Source organism: Malaclemys terrapin, chromosome 12 (assembly GCF_027887155.1).
Source record: "Malaclemys terrapin pileata isolate rMalTer1 chromosome 12, rMalTer1.hap1, whole genome shotgun sequence".
Lineage (NCBI taxonomy): Eukaryota > Metazoa > Chordata > Testudines > Emydidae > Malaclemys > Malaclemys terrapin.
The window spans coordinates 36044124-36070869 of NC_071516.1; the positions used below are offsets into that span (position 1 = coordinate 36044124).

General features: G+C 42.6%; 1 protein-coding gene across 2 annotated transcripts in view; it reads right to left on the reverse strand.

Moving 5' to 3' along the window:
- The window catches only part of LOC128845841 (cytosolic phospholipase A2 gamma-like), a 74520-nt gene that overhangs the window by 35856 nt on the left and 11918 nt on the right, over nt 1-26746 (reverse strand). The window contains exons 4-10 of one of the 2 annotated variants that reach the window (XM_054044883.1): nt 19541-19692; nt 17312-17510; nt 13616-13733; nt 10124-10264; nt 6605-6658; nt 4868-4933; nt 881-919 (exon numbers count right to left, since the gene is read on the reverse strand). In XM_054044883.1, coding sequence (XP_053900858.1) covers nt 881-919; nt 4868-4933; nt 6605-6658; nt 10124-10264; nt 13616-13733; nt 17312-17510; nt 19541-19692 — 769 coding nt within the window. The remainder of the gene's footprint in view (nt 1-880; nt 920-4867; nt 4934-6604; nt 6659-10123; nt 10265-13615; nt 13734-17311; nt 17511-19540; nt 19693-26746) is intronic. The other variant, XM_054044884.1, reaches the window with a different exon arrangement.

A 26746-nucleotide genomic window follows, 5' to 3' on the forward strand; every position in this document is an offset into this window, starting at 1 on the left:
CAGTAGAAGGAGTGTAATGGTTAGAACTCACCTTCCAATGGCACCTAGCTTATGGTGTGAGCTACCTGTGGCTGACCAGGACTCCTCAAATTTTATGTATTTATTTATTTTATTAAAAATGACTGTTCAACCAAATTGGAATTTTGGTTAAAAAGAATTAGTTTTCAGATGAAAAACTGAAAACACAAATTTTGATTAAAATAATCCATTGATATATTCCAACACCAGAAGAGAACACTGCAGTCAACTAGTCTGACCTCTTGTGTAACACAATAAACTGTATTCACTGGTTTGGTTTCACATAAATTATTTTGTTTTATTTTATTTTTTTTTTACTTTGAAAATGAGCATTTTTTCTCTCATACATTTTACCAAAAACTGCAGTGTTTTACCATAACCAGAAAAAATCAGCCTCAGTTTTGGTTTATTGTCTGAACCTTCCCCAACTTCTTGCAGAAAACACTTTTCAATGCGTTCTAGTGCTGATGTGAAAACAACTTGAGCCCTGTAGAGATAAATGCGCATGCCAGGTAGAAGTGTATTCCCTATGGATTTCACCCTATAGATCTAGGATTTAGGTACCCAACTTCTATTGAAATTTAATGGAAGTCAGGCACCTAATTCCAGTAGGCTCATTTTAAAAAATCCCACCATTGATGCTAAAGTTATTCATCAGCATCTTGAAGGACTGGGGCTACAATTATCAAGCAAACCTCAGGGAGGTAGGAATTCAACTTCCATTAAATTTTACATTCTTCTGAAAATCCCATCATTAAAGAATAGACTGTCATGTGGCATGGCAGAGCTGGGGCGGGGGAGGGGTGGTAGTTAATAAAGGCTGTGAATGACAACCTGTATATCCAGCTATATAATGACTTACCTCCTCCAAGTGGAGGCATGGCCATTTCTGATGTGTTTTCTGCAAGAAACAATCAAACCACCAGTTAGAATTATGTAGTTACTGATTCTCTGGCCTCCTAACACCCAAAGCCTGCCCCTGCCAGCCTGTCCGAAATTCAAACATTAGCAGCATTTTCCTCACCTGTCAACCTGACTCCATCAGCCCCCTCTTTGGTCCCACCCTGCAGCATCTTCTTGCATCAATCTGAAACATCCTCAGTACCTAGCACAACTCCACCCAGGCCAACTCTTAACAGAATGTTGGGGTCACAATGGTTGACATTCCCATGTGGTGCAGGACTGCGATGGAACAAGGAACCCACAAGAAACTCCTTTCAGCCATGCTGCCAAACCCACAATCATGGGTTTCTCCAGAGGTGCAAACAGAGAAGGACAGGGGAATATTCCCCACACATACTGAAATATCAACCAGTTTCAGCTTTGAGCTGCTTCTTGCTGACTAAACTCTGAGGACGCCTTTTGGGCATTCTAGGATAAATGCAACTACCACTGCTTAGCATCACCCAGCTGGTCCTGGACCTACAGAGGTAAAGGAAAGTTCACCTCCATCTGTCAGGCGGTTGAGACAGAGAAGTAACTACAAGAAACTCTGTTCCTTGCAGGGGGTTTGTACAATTTAACTGGGTTGAACTGGGTTAAGCCTGGTATGGGAAAGGTGAATCAGGCCAGTGATCCGAGGAATATAATACCCACATCTTCCATGTGTAGGCATGTCTGACAGCTGTCTTAGAAGAAATAATGCAAAAACTCATTAGGATTATATAGTTAGCTCCTCTCTGGCTTCCAACCATCCGCAGCTGGCTCTGTCCAGTCTGCTCCAAATTCAAGCACTAAAATTATCTTCCTCACTTGTCAGCCTGACCCCCTCAATGCACACTTTCATACCTCTCTAAATGTCCTTCTTGCATCAACTTCAAACACCTTCTGCACCTGGAACAACTCCACCCAGCCAATTCTTAGCAGAGGTTTAGGGTTATAACGGGTGATATTCCCATGTGGCGAGGGATTGTAATGGTACAAGGACACCAACAGAAATGCCTCTTCAGACAACACTACCAAACCTGAAGTCACTAGATTTTCCACAGGTACAATCAGATAAGGGTTAGGGACATTTCCTACTCAGGCTCAAATGACAATGAGTTTGAGGTTTGAGCCACCTCATGCTGACTTTGCCATTTGGACCCACTAGGATAAGTCCACGTACCACTGAAAAGCCTAAAATATACTGGTTCTTGTAGACCTCCCAAGAGAAGCAAACCAACACCCCATTAGTATTCTATAATTATCACCTCCATGACACCTAACTCACATACCCTCCAGCCAGTCAAAAAAATCAGTCATCCTCCCTGTCCACCTAATTAGTTCAGCATAAAAACATAAGAACAGCCATACTGGATCAAACCATGTAGGACAGTATTCTGTCTTCCGACAGTGGCCAATGCCAGGTGCCCCAGAGGGAATGAACAGAACTGGTAATCATAGAATCATAGAATATCAGGGTTGGAAGGGACCTCAGGAGATCATCTACTCCAACCCCCTGCTCAAAACAGGACCAATCCCCAACTAAATCATCCCAGACAGGGTTTTGTCAAGCCTGACCTTAAAAACCTCTAAGGAAGAAGATTCCACCATCTCCTTAGGTAAACCATTCCAGTGCTTCACCACCTTCCTAGTGAAAAAGTTTTTCCTAATATCCAACCTAAACCTCCCCCACTGCAACTTAAGACCATTACTCCTTGTTCTGTCATCTGCTACCACTGAGAACAGTCTAGATCCATCCTCTTTGGAACCCCCTTACAGGCAGTTGAAAGCAGCTATCAAATCCCCCCCTCCCCATTCTTCTCTTCTGCAGACTAAATAAACCCAGTTCCCTCAACCTCTCCTCAGTCATGTTCCCCAGCCCCCTAATCATTTTTGTTGCCATCTGCTGGACTCTTCCCAATTTTTCCACATCTTTCCTGTAGTGTGGGGCCCAGAACCGGACACAGTACTCCAGATGAGGCCTCACCAATGCCAAATAGAGGGGAATGATCATGTCCCTTGATCTGCTGGCAACGCTCCTACTTATACAGCCCAAAATGCTCTTAGTCTTCTTCGCAACAAGGGCACACTGTTGACTCATATCTAGCTTCTCGTCCACTGTAACCCCTAGGTTCTTTTCTGCAGAACTGCTGCCTAGCCACTCGGACTCTAGTCTGTATCAGTGCATATGATTCTTCCATCCTAAGTGCGGGACTCTGCACTTGTCCTTGTTGAATCTCATCAGATTTCTTTTGGACCAATCCTCTAATTTGTCTAGGTCCCTCTGTATCCTATTCCTACCCTCCAGCGTATCTACCACTCCTCCCAGTTTAGTGTCATCGGAAAACTTGCTGAGAGTGCAATCCATGCCATTTTCTAGATCATTAATGAAGATATTGAACAAAACTAGCCCCAGGACCGACCCTTGGGGCACTCCGCTTGATACTGGCTGCCAACTAGACAAGGGGCCATTGATAACTACTCGTTGAGCCCGACGATCTAGCCCGCTTTCTATCTACCTTATAGTCCATTCATCCAGCCCATACTTATTTAACTTGCTGACAAGAATACTGTGGGAGATGGTATCAAAAGCTTTGCTAAAGTCAAGTAATAACACATCCACTGCTTGTACTTGTAATGATATCACAAGATCCAATGGCCACACATAGAATCTAGACAAATTCAGACTGGAAATAATGTGTAATTTTTTTAACTTTGAGAATAATTTTCCACTGGAAAACCTTACCAAAGATCATGCTAAATTCTCCATCACAGGCAATTTTTACATCCAAATTGGGTATTTTTACTAAAAGCAACTGCTCTATGAATTATTTTGGGACAGTTCTCTGGCCTGTGTTATACAGTAGGTTGGGCTAGATGGTCACACTGGTCCCTTCTGGCCTTGGAATCTATGACTCTCTTGTGGATAATAATTTCTGCCTTTTTAGGTTTAGATTATATCTCATTGAAAGTGGTTTAAGGTAATGCAAGAAAGCCACTCTTATGCCAGAACAAGAGCGTCCACATGAGGGTTATTCTGGTATAACTATACTTGGATAACTGGTAAAACTTCCCATGTAGAGAAGTCACATATTTGCTTTCAGGGTGATTTTGTTCTGGGCAAGCATTTATCAAAAAGATACTATGTGTGTTAACATTCACTAGAAAGGGGGAATGAGATCCATGAAACTCACATATATCATTAATGCAAATGGCTTGATTTAGCTCTGACTTGGTCTACACTTATAAGGCATATGTGAGTTAGTCACAGGAGTGAAAAAAACACACACATCGCTATGACAACCCCTCCTCCCCCAACTCAGTGTAGACGCAGCTATGAAGATGGAAGAGTACTTCTGTCAACTTAGCTAATGTTGTTGGGGGAAGTAATGATAATATACTGGCCAGTAGTGAAAGTAACTTACAGGACTTACCGGTACTGCCGGAGTCCTGAGGAGGGCATGGCCTCATCTGGAAGAGGCGTGGCCTCATCCAGAAGAGGCGGGGCCTCTCAAGATTTAAAGGCCTTTAAATCACCCTGGGGCTCCCAGTTGCAGAGGTGGCTGGGAGCCCCCGGGGCTCAGGGGCAAATTAAAGGGTCCGGGGCTCCGGCCACTGCGGAGCCCCGAGCCCTTTAAATCCCCGCCGCCGAAGTCAGTGCGGTCCGGCACGGCGTACTGGCTTTTGCCGGTACGCCATACTGTACCGGACCAGACCGGACTGGCTTACTTTCACCTCTGATACTGGCAGAAGAACTGTTGCTGTTTGCCGCATCTATGATAGGGGGGCTGTAGCGCAGCCATAACTGCTCATAGTGGTGCAGATCAGAACTAGCTCCTTTCATATCAGTGGAGTCATGGCAGGATAAACCCAATGTGAGTTATAAGAAAAATTGGCCCATGGTTCCAGAAATAGAATGACTCACCTGCTCCACCTACTGCATACTCATGTTTTCCTCTCAGTCCTCCGGAAAATATTTGGAGAACAAGCTCTGAAAACAGAAAAGAAAACACGCACATTGAGTCATTTCACATAGTTAAGGACACTAACCATATCATCTAGGACTGTGGGTTTTAACCTGTGGACCCCTAGGGATCTGCAGACCATGTCTAAGGGGTCCGCAAAAGGTTGTCATTACCATAAAATAGTGGTTTTCAACCTATGGTCTGTGGACAAGATTATGTCTAAAATTTCCAAAGCTCCTCTATTTGAAAATGTTTAGATCTCTGCAGATTCCAAAAAAAAAAAAAAGGATTGATAACCACTGAGCTAGGAAATCAAAATTTATTTACAAGGCATTGAAGATCTGTCACCCAGGGTTTTTAAAGGGAGTCATTTTTTTTTCTTTAAGGTTTGAGGTTTTCTTAACTCTAGACATCAGGGACATGGTTTTGATCTGATCTGCATTAGTGTAACTCAGAAGGATAGTGGGTAAGGAACAGAACTTCTAGCCTGTGGGAAACTTTGGACATTCTGAAATTTGTTTTCATCTCAAATTGATTCAAAAAGTAATAACTTCAAAATATCTTGGAGGATTGCAATTGTGAAATATTTCAATTCAGAATTATCAAAAATGACCGTACTAAATGTTTCCTTTGAACAATAGTGAAGCATGCTCCTGATTTATGCAGGTGTAAGTGAGGCCAGAATTTGCCCAAGTGTAGATAGTTCCAAAATTAGAATGAAGTTCAAGATCAGGATTTCATCTCAACTGAGAATTTCAAAGCCACCTAAAGGAACTGAATTTCATTGTTCATTGCACTTGTAGAATTTGAGATGAGAAGGCCATTACATTTCACACAGATATCCCTGGTGGAACCCAGTGACCTCATTTAAACTGAGGCAGTGCTGAACTGTTGTGTGCCACAGCCCGAGAACAGGAGATACTGAGGTGCACATGAGGCAGAGGCCCTGCAATAGCAGGGAATGATTAGGTGAGACATGCCTATATAATCTCAGCAGGTGACCTGCACACAATGCTGCTAAGAAAGGGGAATAAATCCCCATAGTTCATGCCAATGTAACCTGGGGGAAAATTCCTTCCTGATCCCAAATCTGTTGGACCTGTAGCATGACTCACCAACCAAGCATCTAGAAACAGAATTCTCAGTACCACCTTAGAGCATCAGCCTACCCCAGCTGCTGTCCCATCTCTAGAGGTGGCTGATTTTGGATGCTTCAAAGGAAGGCTAATAATAATTAAGAAACAGCTTACAAATGTGCACCAGGGAACAAATTCCTTCCTGATTCCTCCAGGTGACTGAAGCATGAGATTAGATTATGCCCAACTCTTCTTTAAAATTAGTGGAAATTAGGCTCCAAACACCCAAGTCAGCTTTGAAAATCTCATCTTTAGATATAATAATCTGGAAATTATCTGGAATGCTGGAGATTTTGAAAGGCAAAAAATGAGAGTTAGGTGCTCTGTCTCCCTTTGGCACCCTTGAAAATCCAACCCATCCACAACTGGCAGACACCCATGGGCTGCTTTAGGCTACTGCTACTAATACTAAGATTGTTGGACACATGACAGTATCACTGTGATAAACAGTAGGGCATTGGGATCATTGCTACAGAATGGTGCAGTAGTTCCTCCAATGGGGACCTGTGCTGATTCCACTGATGACCTGTCCATAACTTCAATATGCAGAAATGTCAGTACCTTTTAAATATTTAATGTTTTCCTCTATGCATCCAAAGACACTTCCCCATAAACCTGAAAACAAGAAGGAAAATACCTTATTTACAACGGCACAAGTAAGAGTTCATTAAGCCCTTTCCCTTTAATACTACATAAAGAGTTGCCTGGATAAAAGCCCCACTGGTAGAAAAGTCAAGGGGGCACTGGCAGGCCAGTCTCTGATGGGTTATGTGCTTTTGCAATTCGATTCACACATTCATCCATAACTGAAAAAATGTATTGTAAGTTGAGGCGGTCAACAAATTTCCAATGGAATATTTTTGCATCAGAAAATACTCTTTTGTCAAAATTTAAACTTTCCATGGGAACTTGTTGATTTTGATAAAATTTCATTTGAAAAATAAATGTGAAAGGAAACATGTTGACCTATTGGAACAGAATCTTTCAATTTTTTCATTTTGAAATTATCTTTCATTCCCAAATTTATTGGCTTTTATAATTCAGTGTAAATGAAACTATTACAGAAATAGGAAGGCAATGTTTCAATTTTATAAAAACAGAACATTTCAATTGACCCAAAATGGAAATCATTTTGTGGGAAAGGTCAGAATTTTGTGTTTTAGTCCTGATTTGGGATATAAACAAATTTCCACATTTCCTATAAATGTAAATACCAAATTTTCAACAGCCCTAATAAATAGTATTAGTATTTGTAATATCACAGTGCCTATGTGACACAGGAATGAAGAATGACCCCATTGCATTTGTTGCTGTACAGACAAAAGAAAGAAAGACATTCCCTGCCCAGAGTTTGATAACTTTTGGAACATCTGTGCCCTATAGTCAGTTGAGAGATGGGTGTGTTAAATGTATTTATTATGTTTATAATCCTAACAGGATTACTTTTATCACAGGATCATGGAAATATAGGTCTAGAAGGGACTTTGAGAGGTCTTCTTGTGTATCCCCCCACAGTGAGGCAGGACCAAATAAATCTAGACCATCCCTGATGGATGTTTGTCCAACTTGTTCTTAAAAACCTCCAGTGATGGGGATTCCACATCCTTCCTTGGAAACCTAATCCAGAGTTTACCTACCTTTTCACTTGGAAAGTTTATTTTCCCCCTTAAGGATAAATAATTGCTTGAGTTATCATACATTAGGAGATGTATTTTGAAGAATTGTCAAAGGCACCCAGAGCTAGGATGGACTGTGTTTAATTGGTATAGTTCAAATTTGAATGAATGAATGAAGCTGGAATATTCAAAGGAAGTAAGGCAGTTTGATACCCAGGGTGGGATTTTCAAAAACAACTAACTGGCTTAGGAGCACACATCTCCATTGACGTCAAATGATCCTTATACCGCATTTTAGGGTGTATAAGTAGGAGCATTGCCAGCAGATCAAGGGATGTGATCATTGCCCTCTATTTGGCATTGGTGAGGCCTCATCTGGAGTACTGTGTCCAGTTTTGGGCCCCATACTACAAGAAGGATGTGGAAAAATTGGAAAGAGTCCAACGGAGGGCAACACAAATGTTAGGGGGCTGGAGCACATGACTTATGAGGAGAGGCTGAGGGAATTGGAATTATTTAGTCTGCAGAAGAGAAGAATGGGGGGGGGGATTTGTTAGCTGCTTTCAGCTCCCTGAAAGGGGCTTCCAAAGAAGATGGAGCTAGACTGTTTTCAGTGGTACCAGATGACAGAACAAGGAGTAATGGTCTCAAGTTGCAATGGGGGAGGTTTAGGTTGGACATTAGGAAAAACCTTTTCACTAGTGGGGTGGTGAAGCACTGCAATGGGTTACCTAGGGAGGTGGTGGAATTTCATTCCTTAGAGGTTTTTAAGGTTAGGCTTGACAAAGCCGTGGCTGAGATGATTTAGTTGGGGATTGGTCCTGCTTTGAGTAGGGGGTTGGACTAAATGACCTCCTGAGGTCCCTTCCAACCCCAATCTTCTGTGATTCTATGATTAAGCTTCTAAATCACTTAAGTGCTTTCAGAAATCACAACCACAAAGCCCATTGAATTTGTATGAGAGTTGAGTGCCTAACTGTCCTTCATCCCTTCGAAAAATCTCCTCCCTACATACACACACATGCACAATTGCCTCATCCTTTTAGACCCTTTGGAAATTCCCTATCTAAATAAATAAATATAAAAGAACAAGACATGCTTACACTGGATATTAACTAATAGGAAGATGAATGTTCCTGGCAGGGATTTTCAAAGGAGACCATGGGAGTTAGGTGCCCAAAATCCACTGGCATTCAATGCAAGTTGGGCTTCCAAACTTCCCTAGACACCTTAGAAATTCCCAGCTCTAGTGACAGAGCAGTATCTTAGGCATTTGGACACCTGACTTCTATCCCCCCCCCATTTCCAACCATCATGACCTTGGAGAAGCCACTTCCCCTCTCAGTGACTCAGTTTCCTTCTCTGTAAAATGGGTATCTTGATACTAATTTTTGGAAAGCATATTGATATCCATGGATGGGATGTGCTATCTATATAAATGCTAACCATTTCAGGAGGATCTAAGTGGGTTGACAAAAAGGTGAGATGGTGGAAGAAGGGTGAGCAAAGGGGGTTACATGTGAATGAATGTCATGAGTGAGGTGGAAATTAGGGTGTGGGTACAGAAGGAAGATTGAATGGAGTATGGGGGGGGAGGAAAGCTGAGTAGATACAAGCAACTGGCAAGAGAGCTCTGAAATTGGGATGAGACCTACAGGATTGGGTGGCTGGAAACATTCCTAATAGGTCTATAATATGAGGTAGATCTCACACTGCATTAGAATAACATAGTGGACTTGGTGCCCCAGATTTGAGGGGTGCGTGTACTCCAGAATTTGATGAAGCCAATTGCAGCCATATTATGTGCATTCAGGCATCATGAATTAAAAAAAAAATAGAACACTACATAGTTAAGGGTTAATTTGAACAAGCAGGGCTTCTGGAGGCAAGGTCAAATGCTAGTTGTAGGTTTGAAGCTTCTGCCTTTAATATAGAAGTTTATTATGACTAAGTTTGTTAGGAAAGTTGATTGACAACTAGCTTATTTATATTGGGAGAAGTGATGACACAGTAGGGGTCACTATGATCCATGTGTTTTGTAAAAGTTAGTTACAAAAAGGACTAGATAATAGAGTTTACTTTGGGGAAATTCTCTGCAGCTATCCAGAGAGATGTTTTTCGTGACACCAGACTCCCCAGCAGGGAAGCAACTGGCCATTACCACCCTGCTGCAAAGTACTCAATACCATCTCAGATTCTAGGTAATGCTTTGGGATGTTCTAAACCTATTGCTTATGTCTGGATGTGCTTAAATCTAATAAATTGTCATTTTAGTTAAAAGCACCGCTTATTTGTATCAATCATTTATCAGATGAAAATTGATGTGTTCCCATTGATTTCATCTTGACAATGCCTGGAGTGAAACAGTTAAGTTACCACTGCTTTGGGTTCTGAAAACCCCTGGGTAACAAAGCTGCAATACCTATCTATCTATTGGCTGAGAATCAGGGACTTGAATGCTTACCTTGCAGGTAGCAGATACTTTTCTCTTCGCTGTTATCTTTCAACTTCCCATTCTCGAATTTGCTTCCCAAGTCTTTGGTGCACACAAATGCCCCCAGGCCAGGAAAGCCAGACTCATGAGGGGTGAATTCAAACCAGGTGCCTGTGAAACATAGATAGGGTTTATAAAAAGGCCCTTTCAAGTGCCAGCTTCTTGTTGTCCCCTTCTTGGATGATTGCGATAATTTCTCAATTCCCTGACCATTCTGTTTGCTCTAGCAGGAAATCCTACCTCTCTTTTCACTCTGTTCACCCCATGATCATTTTCAAGTCATTTTCTATGGTGACCTTCTCCATCTGGTGTTTCCTCCTTAGGCCAGCATGTGCTGTCCCTGGATATCCCAGAAGCCTTTGGGGCCACCACAGCCTCTCTCCACCCTCCCTCCAACCACCTATCTCTAACTCTGACCCAAAAGTATAAAGAAAAAAATATTCAAAATGAGTCAAATCTAAAAGTGATATATTTAACTGTAGAGCTAATCAAAAAATAGAAACATCCATTTCATATTTTCTGAAGTTTTCCAAGTTCTTTTCATTTCTGAAACTGTTCCTCATTGGGCAATTTATCACAAACTTACAAAGTCACTATTGAAACAATTATACTGGTCTACAATTTTTCAGAAGTCGTCTGCTTCAGAGATAAAATGTGCTATTTATTATGTATTTTGATGTGCTGAATTCAAATATGACAATTAAAACAACTGATTGGCTTCTGTTTCTAAGATATTTAAGTTTTTACATTTTATGTCTATGTATATTGTGTAGATAGTAGAGTTTTAATCATAAATTTTAAACCTAGGTCTTTTCATGTGTTTATGGTTGCTTTACATGATAATATTTCACCTGTCCTGTTTATGTAACACTTTAAAAATCAGCAAAAGGGTTATATAAATAAAATTTATTATGAAACAAAGGTCAAAAAACTATTATGTACATAGTTTAGTCCTATTCAGTGGCTTCTCGGAGCTTCTTGGCCTGTCTCTTGTATTCATTAAATGGAGCATCTCTTGTCACTGTCCAGCAATAGTCTGAAAGCATTGATGGGCTCCATTTGCCCTGATAGCGTTTCTCCATTGTTGCAATGTCCTGGTGAAATTGCTCACCGTGCTCGTCGCTCACTGCTCTGCAGTTCGGTGGAAAAAAATCTAGATGAGAGTGCAAAAAATGTATCTTTAGTGACATGTTGCAACCAAGGCTTTTGTATGCCTTGAGGAGGTTTTCCACCAACAACCTGTAGTTGTCTACCTTGTTGTTTCCGAGAAAATTTATTGCCACTAACTGGAAGGCTTTCCATGCCGTCTTTTCCTTGCCACGCAGTGCATGGGCAAATGCATCATCTCGAAGAAGTTCACGAATCTGAGGACCAACAAACACACCTTCCTTTATCTTAGCTTCATTTAACGTTGGAAATTTTCCACGGAGGTACTTGAAAGCTGCTTGTGTTTTGTCAATGGCCTTGACAAAGTTCTTCATCAGACCCAGCTTGATGTGTAAGGGTGGTAACAAAATCTTCCTGGATTCAACAAGTGGTGGATGCTGAACACTTTTCTTCCCAGGCTCCAATGACTGTTGGAGTGGCCAATCTTTCTTGATGTAGTGGGAATCTCTTGCACGACTATCCCATTCACAGAGAAAACAGCGGTACTTTGTGTATCCAGTCTGCAGACCAAGCAAGAGAGCAACAACCTTCAAATCGCCACAAAGCTGCCACTGATGTTGGTCATAGTTTATGCACCTCAAAAGTTGTTTCATGTTGTCATAGGTTTCCTTCATATGGACTGCATAACCAACTGGAATTGATGGCAAAACATTGCCATTATGCAGTAAAACAGCTTCAAGACTCGTCTTTGATGAATCAATGAACAGTCTCCACTCATCTGGATCATGAACGACGTTGAGGGCTGCCATCACATCATCAATGTTGTTGCAGGCTACAAGATCACCTTCCATGAAGAAGAATGGGACAAGATCCTTTTGACGGTCACGGAACATGGAAACCCTAACATCACCTGCCAGGAGATTCCACTGCTGTAATCTGGAGCCCAACAGCTCTGCCTTACTCTTGGGTAGTTCCAAATCCCTGACAAGGTCATTCAGTTCACCTTGTGTTATGAGGTGTGGCTCAGAGGAGGAGGATGGGAGAAAATGTGGGTCCTGTGACATTGGTGGTTCAGGACCAGAAGTTTCATCCTCCTCATCTGACTCAAGTGAGAATGATTCTGGTGCATCAGGAACCGGCAGTCCTTCTCCGTGGGGTACTGGGCGTATAGCTGATGGAATGTTTGGATAATGCATAGTCCACTTTTTCTTCTTTGACACACCTTTCCCAACTGGAGGCACCATGCAGAAGTAACAATTGCTGGTATGATCTGTTGGCTCTCTCCAAATCACTGGCACTGCAAAAGGCATAGATTTCCTTTTCCTGTTCAACCACTGGCGAAGATTTGTTGCACAAGCGTTGCAGCATATGTGTGGGGCCCACCTCTTGTCCTGATCTCCAATTTTGCAGCCAAAATAAGGGTGAGAGGCTTTCTTAACCATAGTGGTTATACTGCGCTTTTATGATGCAAAAGTCACTTCACCACAAACATAGCAGAAGTTATCTGCACTGTTCACACAAGTACGAGGCATCTCTGCTCACTTTGGCTAAACAGAAATGTGTCCCTTTGCAAAATCAAACACTGACAAATAAGAGAGCACAACACTGTATGATTTCTAGAGCTGATATAGGGCAATTTGTTCAGCAGAGTGACGTAAGCTTCGTTATGATTGCATCATCCATGACTTCTAGGAATAACATGATGCAATTCATATCATGTATGATGCAATACCAGCTTCAGATTGCATCATTCATTGTTTTCCCTAAAAAGCAAGTACTGTCCAAAGCCAGTTATAGATTTATTCATAGATCCAGTCAAAGATGTATTTTAGTCATTTCTGGTTTAAATTGAGATCCCTTCCCTTTATAACTCACTTATCCTCTGCCATTCCCAAGTCAAGGGTCGTATATACTGACCCAATAGCATATCTTGAAAACTAGAGCCAATCAACAATTTGAAGCATCATTTTCGTTCTCAGTGACCCAGAATTAGTAAAGTTTGACTACATTTATTTCAGAAGCATTTTGGCTGTAGAGCAGTGTTATGGGAATTTTTCCTTTACTGAAAAACCAGGTTTGTTGTTGTTGTTGTTGTTGTTTTAAATGAGGAACATCAATAACCATTTTGGTAAAGAGGTTTATGCAAAAAAAAACCATTTTCTTAAAAGGCCATTTTTAGACTAAAAAAATACATTGTTAGATTGCATTCAACTCTATTAAACAGTGACTCCACCTAGTAGTGTTTACAGTAGCAGAAAGGGCAAGAGGCAACATCAATATTTATTTTTTCCATAGAGTACTTGACATTTAGATGTGGTTTCTCTCATTAATATCACCAGTGTGTTATTGTTTTACCTGGGCTGTTTTCATGTGCTTTATGCAATATCTTTGCTTCCACTGCTGCATAGATGGGGTAAGGATTTGTCCCACTTGTGGAGGCATCGTCTTGTTGAGATAACTTGGTCTGATCATACTGGAAAGTTAAGAATTGATGAGCACAGAAATACACACATTTTGGTGATGTTCCCTGTAATTCTGTTCCTGTCTAATTAGTTCAGGCTAGGAATTAGAAAGACCCTTTTTGCTGAGACCATCATCATCTTCATCATTATTCCCTCATTCTAGTGCTTTTTTTCTGTACCTCGTGGAAACAACCTACACCCCATGTTCATCCTTATAATATGATTGTATGGTATTTAATGCAAAGTTTGTCATGTCGGGTGTCTTTGGAAGGCTCATGATGCACTGAGCATTGTTGTCATAGTGATGTTATAGTAATTGTTGTTACAGTAACGTTATAGTAATGTTATAATTTATAATTGCATGTATATAGTTATGAGGCTGAAAATGTGTCTTCATGGCTTAAAATAAGCCCAGCCAACTCTCCAAGAGCAGGGAGGCAGTTCACACCTCATCAGGGCAGGTATGGGACAAACTCAGTCCAGCCTCACAGGAACAAAGGACGATGGCCTAGGCAGCAACAAAAGGATCTGTTGGACTCTCAAGTGAGTTAACCCCCCCCACCCTTCCTTTGGTCAATTTGGGTGTGTGATGAATCACAGAATCATAGAAGATTAGGTTTGGAAGAGACCTCAGGAGGTCATCCAGTCCAACCCCCTGCTCAAAGCAGGACCAACACCAACTAAATCATTCAGGTAATGCTCACGTGGCTCTGAAGGTGGGGCAAAGCCAAGAGGAAAGAAAGAACATGATAAAAGTGATAGACGTTTGCCATGCTCTTCCTCTCTCTTCCACCTACATCTACAGACACCACCACCACCAAGCAATTGAAGTGCTGATCAAGGGGAGAGCCTGGCTGAAGGGCAATCAGCCAGCCTGTGGTGAGAAGCATATATGTTTGTAAGGGCATTGAAAGTGTTAAGATCAGCTTAGTATCAGGGGATAGCCGTATTAGTCTGTACCCACAAAACCAATGAGGAGTCCGGTGTTTGGTCTGAAGCGTGTCAGAGACTCCCCTTGGGATAACAAGCAAGGTACATATAAATGTCTTTGATAAATTGACAAACTCATATAAGCTTGCAGTGTCCAACGGGCATAACTGGACAGTGCAAGACTGAGGTTCCTAGGGTTGTCTCTGGGACTGGAGATACTGGCTAGTGTTATTCGGTGGCAGAATCCAAGGAGCAGCTTACATGCCAGAGGCTGTGCGTGAACAGCCCAGGAGTGGGGGTTCTCACAGCTGAGCAGGGTAAGGCTGCCTCCCAGAGTCAAGGATTGGGGTGACCTAGCAGATCACTGGTCCAGATAACACCAGAGGGGAACGTCACTGCATTGTATAGACAAACAACAGGGTATTTACAGTCCATGGTGGTGAATTTCAAATAGACCTAAGGGAATTCGGCCCAGATTTAAAAAAAATATTTAGACACCTAAAGATGCCATTAGGCACGTAATGGACTTTTCAAAAGCACCTTAGCAAGTAAATGCCTTGGGATATGTCTATCCTGGAGAAGGAAGGTCTGATTACCAGGTGGAGACACACCAGCACTAACATGATAAAAATATCGGTGTAGCTGAAGCAGCAGAAGCAGAGGGAGGGGCTAACCACCTTGAGAATGTACCTAAGTTCTAAATCACAGCTCAAATGGGTATGTTTCCTTGAACTGGGAATTAAATTTCCAGCCCCAGTGTAAACATAGCCTGAGTTTCATCAAAATGAATAGGAATTAGGGAACAGTAATGTCAGACAAAATGTTTTTCAGAGCATTGAAATTATTTGTGAATTGAGGTCAAATTTGTTGAATTCTTCCATCTGAGAAAAAATGGTAAAAAAGTTTAAATGCTTTATTTTGGCTGTTTTGAAATTAAACAGTTTAAAGTTTTCTTTTGAAATGGTATTTCACTTGAAAAATTAGGTAAATTGAAAATAAACGTGTATAAAAAAACTCCTCTGTCAAGGCTGATTCCCCACTCTGGCACTTTGAGTGCAGAAGGTGGGGGCCTGCAAGGACTCTAAAAATTAATACTGGCCACCCTAGGCTTGTATTAAAGTTACAGCTTTTTGCTGACCTTGGATTGGTAGATGCTGCCACCACCCAAGTGCAAAACCCTTTTGAGAGCCCAGGAAGGTACACATGGGAATTCCTTCCTGTTGGGTACCCTCAAGTGCTTTCATAACCAACCTCTGGGGAAAAGCTGAGAATGGAAAAGAAAAAAAAAAGAGAGATCAGCTGTTGCCACCAGCTAACTAAAAAACATATGCACAAACTTCTTAACACACAGAAATCCATCCTGTTCTTAAAAAATGTAAATTTTATGAAAGAAAGAAAGAAAGAAAGAAAGAAAGAAAGAAAGAAAGAAAGAAAGAAAGAAAGAAAGAAAGAAAGAATACATCTGGAAATTTAGGCTATTTCTAGGTTTTAAAAGAGCAATTACAAGGATTAAGCACCAAGAATAGCTTTCTTGAGGTCCAGTTTAAAGGTTACAAGCAAAACAAAAGCACATGGCGTTAGCACAGAGGAATCCACAAGCCATAAAGAAATAAAAAGAGATAAACCTAATCATATCTTCCTAGATGATTTTTCATACCTGTTCCCAAGCTTCTTACAGCATAGTTGCTGCCCTGTCCGCCTCTGCTCCCGAGAGAACAACAACAGACAGACAAAGGGGGATTTTTTTCTCAATTTTAAAAAGTTCTAGCCTTCCCTTGGCTCTTTTGGCCAGCTGCCCACTTACTTCCTTTTACCTATGCATCACAGTGAGACTTTTTAACCCTTTACAGGTAAAGCAAGTAGAGAACAACTACCAAGAGAGTTTTTATAGCTAACTGGCTGGCTGGGTGTCCATAAAAGGAAGCTATCCTCCGCCCTTCATTTATCATACCCTCCAACAATGACCAGAAACCAACCAAAAAACAAACAAACAAACAAACAAACAAACAAAATTTGGGGTTGAATAATCTTTTAGAAAACCATCCAATGCTGATTTAAAATTGTCAGTGATGGAGAATCCACCACAATCCTTGGTAAGTTGTTTCAATAGTTATTATTCCCATTATCTAAAATCTAGACAGCTTTTCTCCAGTCATAATCTCTCTAGTTTCAACTTCCAGCCATTGATTTGTATTAGACATTTTCTCTGCTAGATTGAAGATCCTACTATTAAAAAAAATCAAGACTGTGATTGAGACTTTCATGCCTTCTAGCTCTCTTCATATTTTGGAAAGTCAAGGATTTGGGGATCATATGCTAGGGTGAGATTTTCAAAACCACCTAAAGGATTTAGAGGCCAAACTCCCACTAGTTTTAATGGGAAATGGGTATCCAAATCCCTTATACAGCCTTGAAGTCCTCTCTTTAGAAATGCTCAGATACCTAGTGATCTCTGAGAGCTCATGGGAAGAGGCTGACATTTACAAAGTTACCCGTGGGTTCAAATAGCTTTGAAAATATTGTCAGGAGTTATTATTATACTTCTACTATTTTGCTCCTGTATCCAAGTACTGTTGAGAATGGGGGGCAGGGGGGAAATACATTAAGTAAATGCATTGACTTTTCAGTGGAACCACTCTGGATTTACGTAGCAACCCACCTGATTCAATATTTTGTAGACAACGAAAGAGGCCCAGATATCAGTGAGAGAGAAGAGTTCATCTTTAGCTGCCTGGCACACAAGAGAGTACGCCTTATGAAGATCCCATGAAGATTTGGAAAGTGTATCACACAGGCGTTCTTCCAAGTCCTGTACTTTCTCTGTCCAGTCCTTGTCTTTGTAGAGGGTAGACATGCACCTTTTAATGAACCAGAAGGGATATGGCTGAGACTAAGGGAGTAGGATGGGGAATTCCCCTCCCCCTTTTAATCTTTATACCTTTTATTTTTCAAACAGGGAATTCTAATGGTCATCCTGGCATTGTAACAAATATGTGACTTAAGAAGGACTTTATTCACGGCTGTCTGTCATCATGGCCGCTGGGAAATGTATGGCAATAACAGGGATAGAGTTAAGATCCTCTGCTGAATGCCAAGGCCCCTATGATGTATGAATAAGCCATTGTGACTCTATCCAACAGAGGGCAGTGGTGAGCACACTACTCAGGCCATTCTGAGTGTGACCCAGAGCCCAGGGCTCTTCTTGAGCTACTGGGGAAAATACATTGGAGTTCAGGGTGTATGACATAGGGAGGAGAAATTTTGATCCCTCCCAGCAGAAGGCAGTGGTCACACACACACACACACACACACACACACACACACACACACCATTTCAATAGGCCACCCTTGATCACCCTTCTAATTTTCTGCCACTGTAGTTCACTTCAATGGGGTGACTATCAGAGTAAAGTTCTACTCAGCAAGCATGAGAGAGAGAGAGAGGTTTCTGAAGATTTTCCTTTCCCCATCTCTTTCTTCGTTGACAAGTCCACTCTTTTTGCTTCCTTCCAAGCTTCAATACTGGGGACCTGTTTGACTCTTCCCCCTCCTTCCCTCTGTGTATTCTAAATCTCTTGGTAAATCCCAGTGAATCCTCAAACCCTTAACCATCCCCACACATTGCCCTTTTGTCACTGTCCTCACTACTGGAACCCTATCCTCTGTCACCTTGGTTTTTGTAAACATCACTTCTCTGGTCTCCACTGATCCTCACTTCTACAGCTCTTCAGTCTGCCAAGAATGCCTCTATGTCTTCTAATCATGTCACCCACCACCTTGGATCCCCAACATCAGCTCTCCATGCCCAGCTACATAGGCACTGACTTCCCCTCTGCCCGGTGGGTGTTCAACTCCCACCCACTCCTGCCCCCGCCCCACCTCGCCTCTTCCCACCCCTGCACCGCCCTCACTCCACCCCTATTCCACCCCTTTCCCCCAAGTCCCTGCCCTGCTTCTTCCCACTTCTGCACCACCCTCGCCCTTCCCCCATTCCACCCCTTCCCCCAAGTCCCCGCCCCTGCCCTGCCTCTTCTCCACCTCCTCCCCTGAGCAAGCCAGGTCACCACTCCTCCCCCTCCCTCCTGGAAAGTCCTAAGAGCCGCCAAACAGCTGTTAGGCGGAGGGAGGGCGGGAATCACTGGGAGGGAGGGGGAGGATTGGGGATACAGCACACTGACGAGGAGAAGGAGGTGAGGATGGGGGAGTTTGGCTGTTGGTGGGTGCGGAGCACCCGCTAACATTTCCCAGCCCCAGAGCACCCACAGAGTTGTCGCCTATGCCTGGCTAGGAGGCAGCTGTCCAGTGGGTAGGACGCTGGGTTAAAGCTCAAGAGTTCCATGATCTAGTCCCAGCTCTGCTGTGTGACCTTACACATGTCACACAGCTCTGTTTCACTTTGCATGCTTTTCCAGACTTCTCTGCTTAAAAGTGGGATTTCCAAAAGTGACTTAGGAATGCAAGTCAAAGGGTCAGTCACAGGGTATGTCTGCCCTGCAATCAGAGGTGTGACCACAGCATGAGTAGACACACCTGTGCTAGTTTTGATCAAGCTAGCATGAGTGCCAATTGCAGTGAAGCTGAAGAAGCATGGATCTCTGTGAGGGCTTGCTGAGGTTCCTCGGCAGCCTTGTACAGCCCATGCTGTAGCCCCAGAGCTTCACTGCTATTGGTGCCTGAGCTAGCAAGGTTAAAGCTAGATCAGGTATGTCTATGCATGCTACATCACACCCCCTGTTTTCAGTGTAGACATACCCTTAGGTGCTTTTGAAAATCTCACCCATCATGCATTGAAAATTTACAGAGATAAATAATAATAAGAATGCCCCAGTGGCCACCAACTCTGTGCAGGAAAACTGGCTCATTCTCACTTCTGCTGATATGCACCTACCAGGTGGAACCCGATACCCCACACAGATACAGGACAGCATCCAACAGGCCCTGCTTCTTCATCTCCACCAAGGATCCTTGAAGGGCTATCATGGCCCGTAGACCTCCGCCTGATCCTAGGACAGCGATATTGGGCATGTCATCCTTTGTATCCTGGGTGAGGGAAAAGAGGCAATGACAAATGAACTATAAATGCTGAGGCATCTCTGCTATTCAGCTCTTTGTACATATCCTTTCAAGAAATTCACACAGAACCTCAAGTTCCAAGACTTGTTTGCCTTATGTTAAGAAGCATCCTTATCAGGTGCCCAATGACCTTTGTCCCATGATGACTCAAGAGCAAATCCATTTTATCCTGCATATTCAACCATAATCACACAGTGGTAGCCCCGTATCTCTTAGGGCCCTTTGAAACTCATAAGAATATAAAAACGGCCATACTGGGTCAGACCAAAAGTCCATCTAGCCCAGTATCTGTCATCCAACAGTGGCCAGTGTCAGGTGCCCAAGAGGGAATGAAAAGAAGAGGTAATCATCAAGTCATCCATACCCTGTGTGAAAGTAGAATGAATTATATTGTAAAAATAGAATGGATTAAAGAAATGCTGTATGTTCCTTTAAGCAGGAATAAGGAATGTTGAAATATAGTTGTCAGGAAGAGAAACATTAAGGTATGAAACAATGGGTCCACTTAAGCTAATGGTGGGACATTAACAGGAGATCGGTAATAGTTAGTAAGGAAATAAGATATGTATGTCTAGCCCCAGGTAAACTTATCAGTTCTGCTTCCTTTTGTTATCTTGTTAAATTTGTGCCCTTTTATCTGTATAAATAAGATAGTTTGAGTCTTTCATGGTGCTCACATTATCTGGGTGTATTAGCAGAGCACTTTGCTAATAAACAGAGTGGTCTGACAAATTGTGAGTCCTGAATCTGACTTTGACACCTGTCGCCCATTCCTAGCTTCTGAAAACAGAGGCTACGGACACCATTGCTGCCCATCCTGGCTGATAGTCAATGATGGACTTATCCTTCATAAATTCATTTAGTTCTTTTTTGAATCCTGTTATAGTTTTGGCCTTCACAACATCCTCTGGCAAAGAGTTCCACAGGTTTCACAGTGCATTGTGTGACGAAATTGTTTGTTTTAAACCTTCGGCCTATTAATTTCATTTTATGACCCCTAGTTCTTGTGTTATCAGAAGAAGTAAATAACAATTCCTTATTTACTTTCTCCACACCAGTCATGATTTTCTAGACCTCTATCATGTCCCCCCTTAGTCGTCTCTTTTCCAAGCTGGAAGTCACAATCTTATTAATCTCTCCTCATACTAAAGCTATTCCATACCCCTATATCATGTTTGTTGCTCTTTTCTGAACCTTTTCCTTTGAGTTTAATGTCTTATGCACCAATCAACAGACTGGGACCAGAATTTTCAAAGGGATGCAGATAAGTGCCTAGAAGGCATTTCAAAAGCAACTAAGCAATTTAGTGCCTAACTTTACTGTCCTTCATGTTGATGACCCTTGCTCTCAATAATTCATGGGAGTGAGTTTTTGTTTGTTTGTTTGTTTGTCTGTTTGTTTGTTTAGACAAACTTGTAATATAGGACTGTTTTTTTTTTCCATTTTGAAGCACTTGGAGGAGAGGAAGGTGATCAGGAACAGTCGACATGGATTCACCAAGGGCAAGTCATGCCTGACCAACCTGATTGCCTTCTATGATGAGATAACTGGCTCTGTGGATATGGGGAAAGTGGTGGATGTGATATATCTTGACTTTAGCAAAGCTTTTGATATGGTCTCCCACAGTATTCTTGCCAGTAAGCTAAAAAAGTATGGATTGGATGAATAGACTATAAGGTGCATAGAAAGCTGGCTAGATTGTCGGGCTCAACAGGTAGTGATCAACGGCTCAATGTCTAGTTGGCAGCCGGTATCAAGCGGAGTGCCCCAGGGGTCGTCCCTAGGGCTTGTTTTCTTCAACATCTTTATTAATGATCTGAATCATGGGATGGATTGCACCCTCAGCAAGTTTGCAGATGACACTAAGCTGGGAGGGGGGGAGGTAGATACGCTGGAGGGTACGGATAGGGACCAGAGTGATCTAGACAAATTGGAGGACTGGGCCAAAAGAAATCTGATGACGTTCAACAAGGACAAGTGCAGAGTTCTGCACTTAGGAAGGAAGAATCCCATACACCGCTACAGGCTGGAGACTGACTGGCTAAGCGGCAGTTCTGCAGAAAGGGACCTGGGGATTACAGTGGATGAGAAGCTGAATATGAGTCAGCAGTGTGCTCTTGTTGCCAAGAAGGCTAATGGCATATTGGGCTTTATTAGTAGGAGCATTGCAGTTCTGCAGAAAAGCATAAAGGTGATTTGATTGTGTTACCTAGTGACAGTTTGAAAACTTGTAGCAAGAAGGAAAAAAATCGTAAACTTGTGTGTGGCAAAGGGAAGGAGAATGCCTTTGACCTTTTGACTATGAAATCTGTCAGTTTGCCTGAAAGGGAATTGTGTAGAAATCCGCCTGATGAGCCAAAGGTGATCCTGGAGGTAAGTGAGACCCAGAAAGAGCCTGTTATTGATCAGGAAAATGTTCCTTTAGAACAAGCTGTAAGTGAAGAGGGTAAGGGCAAAATTTCTGTGAGGGGTAAATTGTTGCTTAGAGAAGCTCCTAGGGAAAGGAATCCTCATGGTAATTTGTGCAAGCAATTTGCTGCAACTGAAGGGTGTGGAAGTAATTTAATCAAGAAAGTTTCAGTTCCTAACAGCCAGAAATTTTCTGTTGTGAATGGATCCACTAACTTTCCTTTTGAAAGATCCAGTGTGGATTGCTTAGAAAAGGTCTCAGATGAAATGAAAAGTGTCAGGGAATTTAAACAGCCCTGTGACCAAGTGGCTGTGTCTGGCCAGCTTGTTGGGAAGACAATGGTGTTGGAACAGGAATGTCTCCATGCTAATTCTTTAAGTGAGCAGTCTGTGCTTTTTACATCTGAATGCTTAAGGATGCAGGGGAGAACAAGGAAACTGTCATCCTCAGACTCTTTGGATTTGTGTGGTATCTCTTTAAGACAGAGTCCAGCCTTGGAATTGGTAGCAGTTAAGGATCTGAAAACTGTTGAACAGGCTCCTGTCTGTGTTGATGCAAATCACCTCACTAACAGGGAGAAGAAAGACTTGCTAATAGCTGTTAGCAAAGAGAGCACACCCCATCAGCCAGTGAATTCTGTTAAGCAAGAGAAATGAGGGTTTGATCCTTCAGGACAAGGAGGAAAAAGATAATTTACTTTTGCAAAGAGAAGCCACAGGGTAAGCCTAAAATGCCAAAAATGGTATTGGGCCAGAGGTGTGGCATGACAAAAATAGTTGTATATAGGCACTTGCAATTAATTTGTTGTTATTGCTAATGGCATAGGCGCCAACTTTCCCCGGCGCTGGTAGGAACTCACTCCTCCCCTGCCCCACCCCACCCCAACTCCATCCTTTCCCCGCCCCTTCCCCTGCCCCTGCCCCAACCCCATTCCAACCCCTTCCCCAAAGTCCCCTTCCCAACACCGCCCCTCCCTGCCCCTATTGGACCCCCTTCCCCAAATCCCAGCCCCAGCCCCGCCTCTTCCCCAAGCGCGCCTCGTTCCCCCTCCTCCCCCCTCCCTCCCAGCCGCGCAAAACAGCTGTTTTGCGGCAGGAAGTGCTGGGAGCTAGGGGGGGAAAGTGGGCACGTGGCGCGCTCAGGGGAGGAGGCAGAGGTGAGCTGGGTGGGGAGGCGGGGAGCTGCCGGTGGGTGCACAGCCTATGGCTAATGGTGATTTTTGTAACTAATGTGTTGCTATTACCAAGAACTGTAAAAATATACAATGTGCCTTATGTTTTGGAAAATCCCTTGAACATGTTAAGAGTAAGACATAAGAACACACTTTATGTTAAAAGGCCTTATACTAATGTTTCACAATCAGTACTTGTAAACAGTCTTGGAACTTTTCACAGGAGAAAAGACATTCCAAACCTAATGTCCTGTATGGGGGAAAAGGGAAACTGAGGCACACTATCACCTGCTTTCACTGCTAAATGACAAGATTCCTATACTATGGACAACATTAATATCTACAGTAACTTGATGTTAACTTGGTGTTCACATCTCAACTGCTAGAAGAGGGCCTCATCTTCCCTGATTGAACTAACTTCATTATCTCTAGACTGATTCTTGCCTGCATATTTATACCTACCTCTGGAAATTTCCACTACATGCATCTGACGAAGAGGGTATTCACCCATGAAAGCTTATGCTCCAATACGTCTGTTAGTCTATAAGGCGCCACAGAACTCTTTGTCACTTTTTACAGATCCAGACTAACACAGCTACCCCTCTGATACTTGATGTTAATTGGGTTCCAAACATTTGCCAGAGCTTGTTTGGATAAAGTAGCTTTAGCTCTTGGCAAGATCACATGAGACATACAGGAACCATGCTGCAAGAGCAGATCCAATCTACTATTCATAGATTTTCAGGATTGGAAGGGACCTCAGGAGGTCATCTAGTGAAACCCCCTGCTCAAAGCAGGACCAACACCAACTAATACATCCCAGTCAGTGCTTTGTCAAGCCTGACCTTAAAAACCTCTAAGGAAGGAGATTCCACCACTTCCCTAGGTAAACCATTCCAGTGCTTCACCACCCTCCTAGAGAAAAAGATTTTTCCTAATATCCAATTAAGCCTCCCCCACTGCAACTTGAGACCATTACTCCTTGTTCTGTCATCTGCTACCACTGAGAACAGTCTAGATCCATCCTCTTTGGAACCCCCTTTCAGGTAGTTGAAAGCACCTAACAAATCCCCTCCTCGTTCTTCTCTTCTGCAGACTAAATAATCCCAGGTCCCTCAGCCTCTCCTCAGAAGTCATGTGCACCAGTCCCCTCATCATTTTTGTTGCTCTCTGCTGGACTCTTTCCAATTTTTCCACATCCTCTTTGTAGTGTGGGGCCCAAAACTGGACACAGTACTCCAGACGAGGCCTCACCAATGTCGAATAGAGGGGAATGATCAGATCCTTCGATCTGCTGGCAATGCTCCTACTTATACAGCCCAAAATGCTCTTAGCCTTCTTGTCAACAAGGGCACACTGTTGACTCATATCCAGCTTCTTGTCCACTGTAACCGCTAGGTCCTTTTCTGCAGAACTGCTGCCTAGCCACTCGGTCCCTAGTCTGTAGCAGTGCATGGGTTTCTTCCGTCCTATGTGCAGGACTCTGCACTTGTCCTTGTTGTATCTCATCAGATTTCTTTGTGCCCAATCCTCTAATTTGTCTAGGTCCCTCTGTATCTTATCCCTACCCTTCAGCGATCTACCAATCCTCCCAGTTTAGTGTCATCTGCAAACTTGCAGAGGATGCAATCCACACCATCCTCCAGACCATTAATGATTAATTAATGGTTAATATTAATTAATATTTAACATTAATTAATTTATTGGTGGTTAATTAATGAATGATTAATTACTAGTTAATTCATTTATGATTAATATTTTTCTAACCAAGTTTTATCTTGAGTTTGTAAAGAGATTCAATCATGTTATTGAACTTGACTTGAATAAACCATTTCTGTTATACACCAATACTAGCTGTAGTAAGAGAGAACCAAGGATGGGGAGCTCTTGGGATGCAGTCAGCGATGTTTGTGTCATCCCTTCCTGCGTCAATTTTGCATTGGGGATGTGACATTATTGACATAAACTGCAACCACTATTATATATTTGCAACAAATATTATTCAAAGGTTGTCGTGTGAGGTGTCTATGAGGGGGTTATGATTTGCTGGTTATGACTGTGCTGTCTGTATGCATGTATCATTTTTGTGTTTAGAGTTATAAGTATTGGCTCTATATTATCTGTATTTCAAACTTGTGCTATGCTTCTGGGTGACACCCCAGACAATGTGGTCTCAGCACTGCCTAGCCTGCTTGATGGCCCATTATGGACCATCAGCTATACAACTGACCCATTGAGAGAAGGCAGATCACCTTGTGACTCAGCAAGGCATGCAGGGACATGCCTATTGACTGAACTCTAAGGTTTTTCCATGCCACGTGCTGGGTAACTTGTGGTTGGAACAAAGAAAGCACAAGCCACATGGCAAAAGGACTATAAAAGGCAGCAGCAGCATCTCCATTTTGTCTTCAATCCTGTTTCTGACCTCTGGAGAAACTTTGCTATAAACTAAAGCTCTGAACAAAGGACTGAATGACCCATCCAAGCTGTGGATGTACTCCAGAGACTTGATTTAAGCCTGCAGTTTATTCCATCACTGCTACAAGCCTGAACCAAGAACTTTGCCATTACTGTATGTAATTGATTCCATTTAACCAATTCTAGCTCTCATCTATATCTTTTTCCTTTTATGAATAAACCTTTAGATTTTAGATTCTAAAGGATTGGCAACAGCGTGATTTGTGGGTAAGATCTGATTTGTACATTGACTTGGGTCTGGGGCTTGGTCCTTCGGGATCGAAAGAACCTTTTTTCTTTTACTGAGGTACTGATTTTCATAACCATTCATCCCCATAACGAGTGGCACTGGTGGTGATACTAGGAAACTGGAGTGTCTAAGGGAATTGCTTGTATGACTTATGGTTAGCCAGTGGGGTGAGACCGAAGTCTTCTCTGTTTGGCTGGTTTGGTGTGCCTTAATAATAAAGGAAACCCAGCCTTGAGCTGTAATTGCCCTGCTCTAAGCAATTTGTCCTGAATTGAAACTCTCAGTTGTGTCCTGTCAGAGGCAGCATCGTTACAAATGGTTACTGAACCCTGAGCACCGAAAAAAACCCAGGTCACTCTCCCTTCAGGTGAAGGAAGAATACTGTGAAGAAGAAGCAGTGGAAGACTCTTAGGTTGAGATTTGCAAAGCCGTCAGAGGGGAGATGTTCCCAAATATGTCAGGTCCACAGGAGTTCACATCCCCCTAAGGACCACCACTTTTCAATGATGGGTAACAATCCTGGGATGTTCCTCAAATTTCTCCACCATGCCAGCTAACAGAGTAACCACGGGGGGTGGGCAGCAGTAGTTGGCTTGTACCCTCTGTAAGGTTCAACCAGCCAAGGGGGCTGTGATACATGTAGAAAGTATGTTACATAGTCACTATTCATTACTAATATTAGTAATACGTCAGACAAGTATTAGTAGCTCAACCAACTCTGTCCCTCTAATGC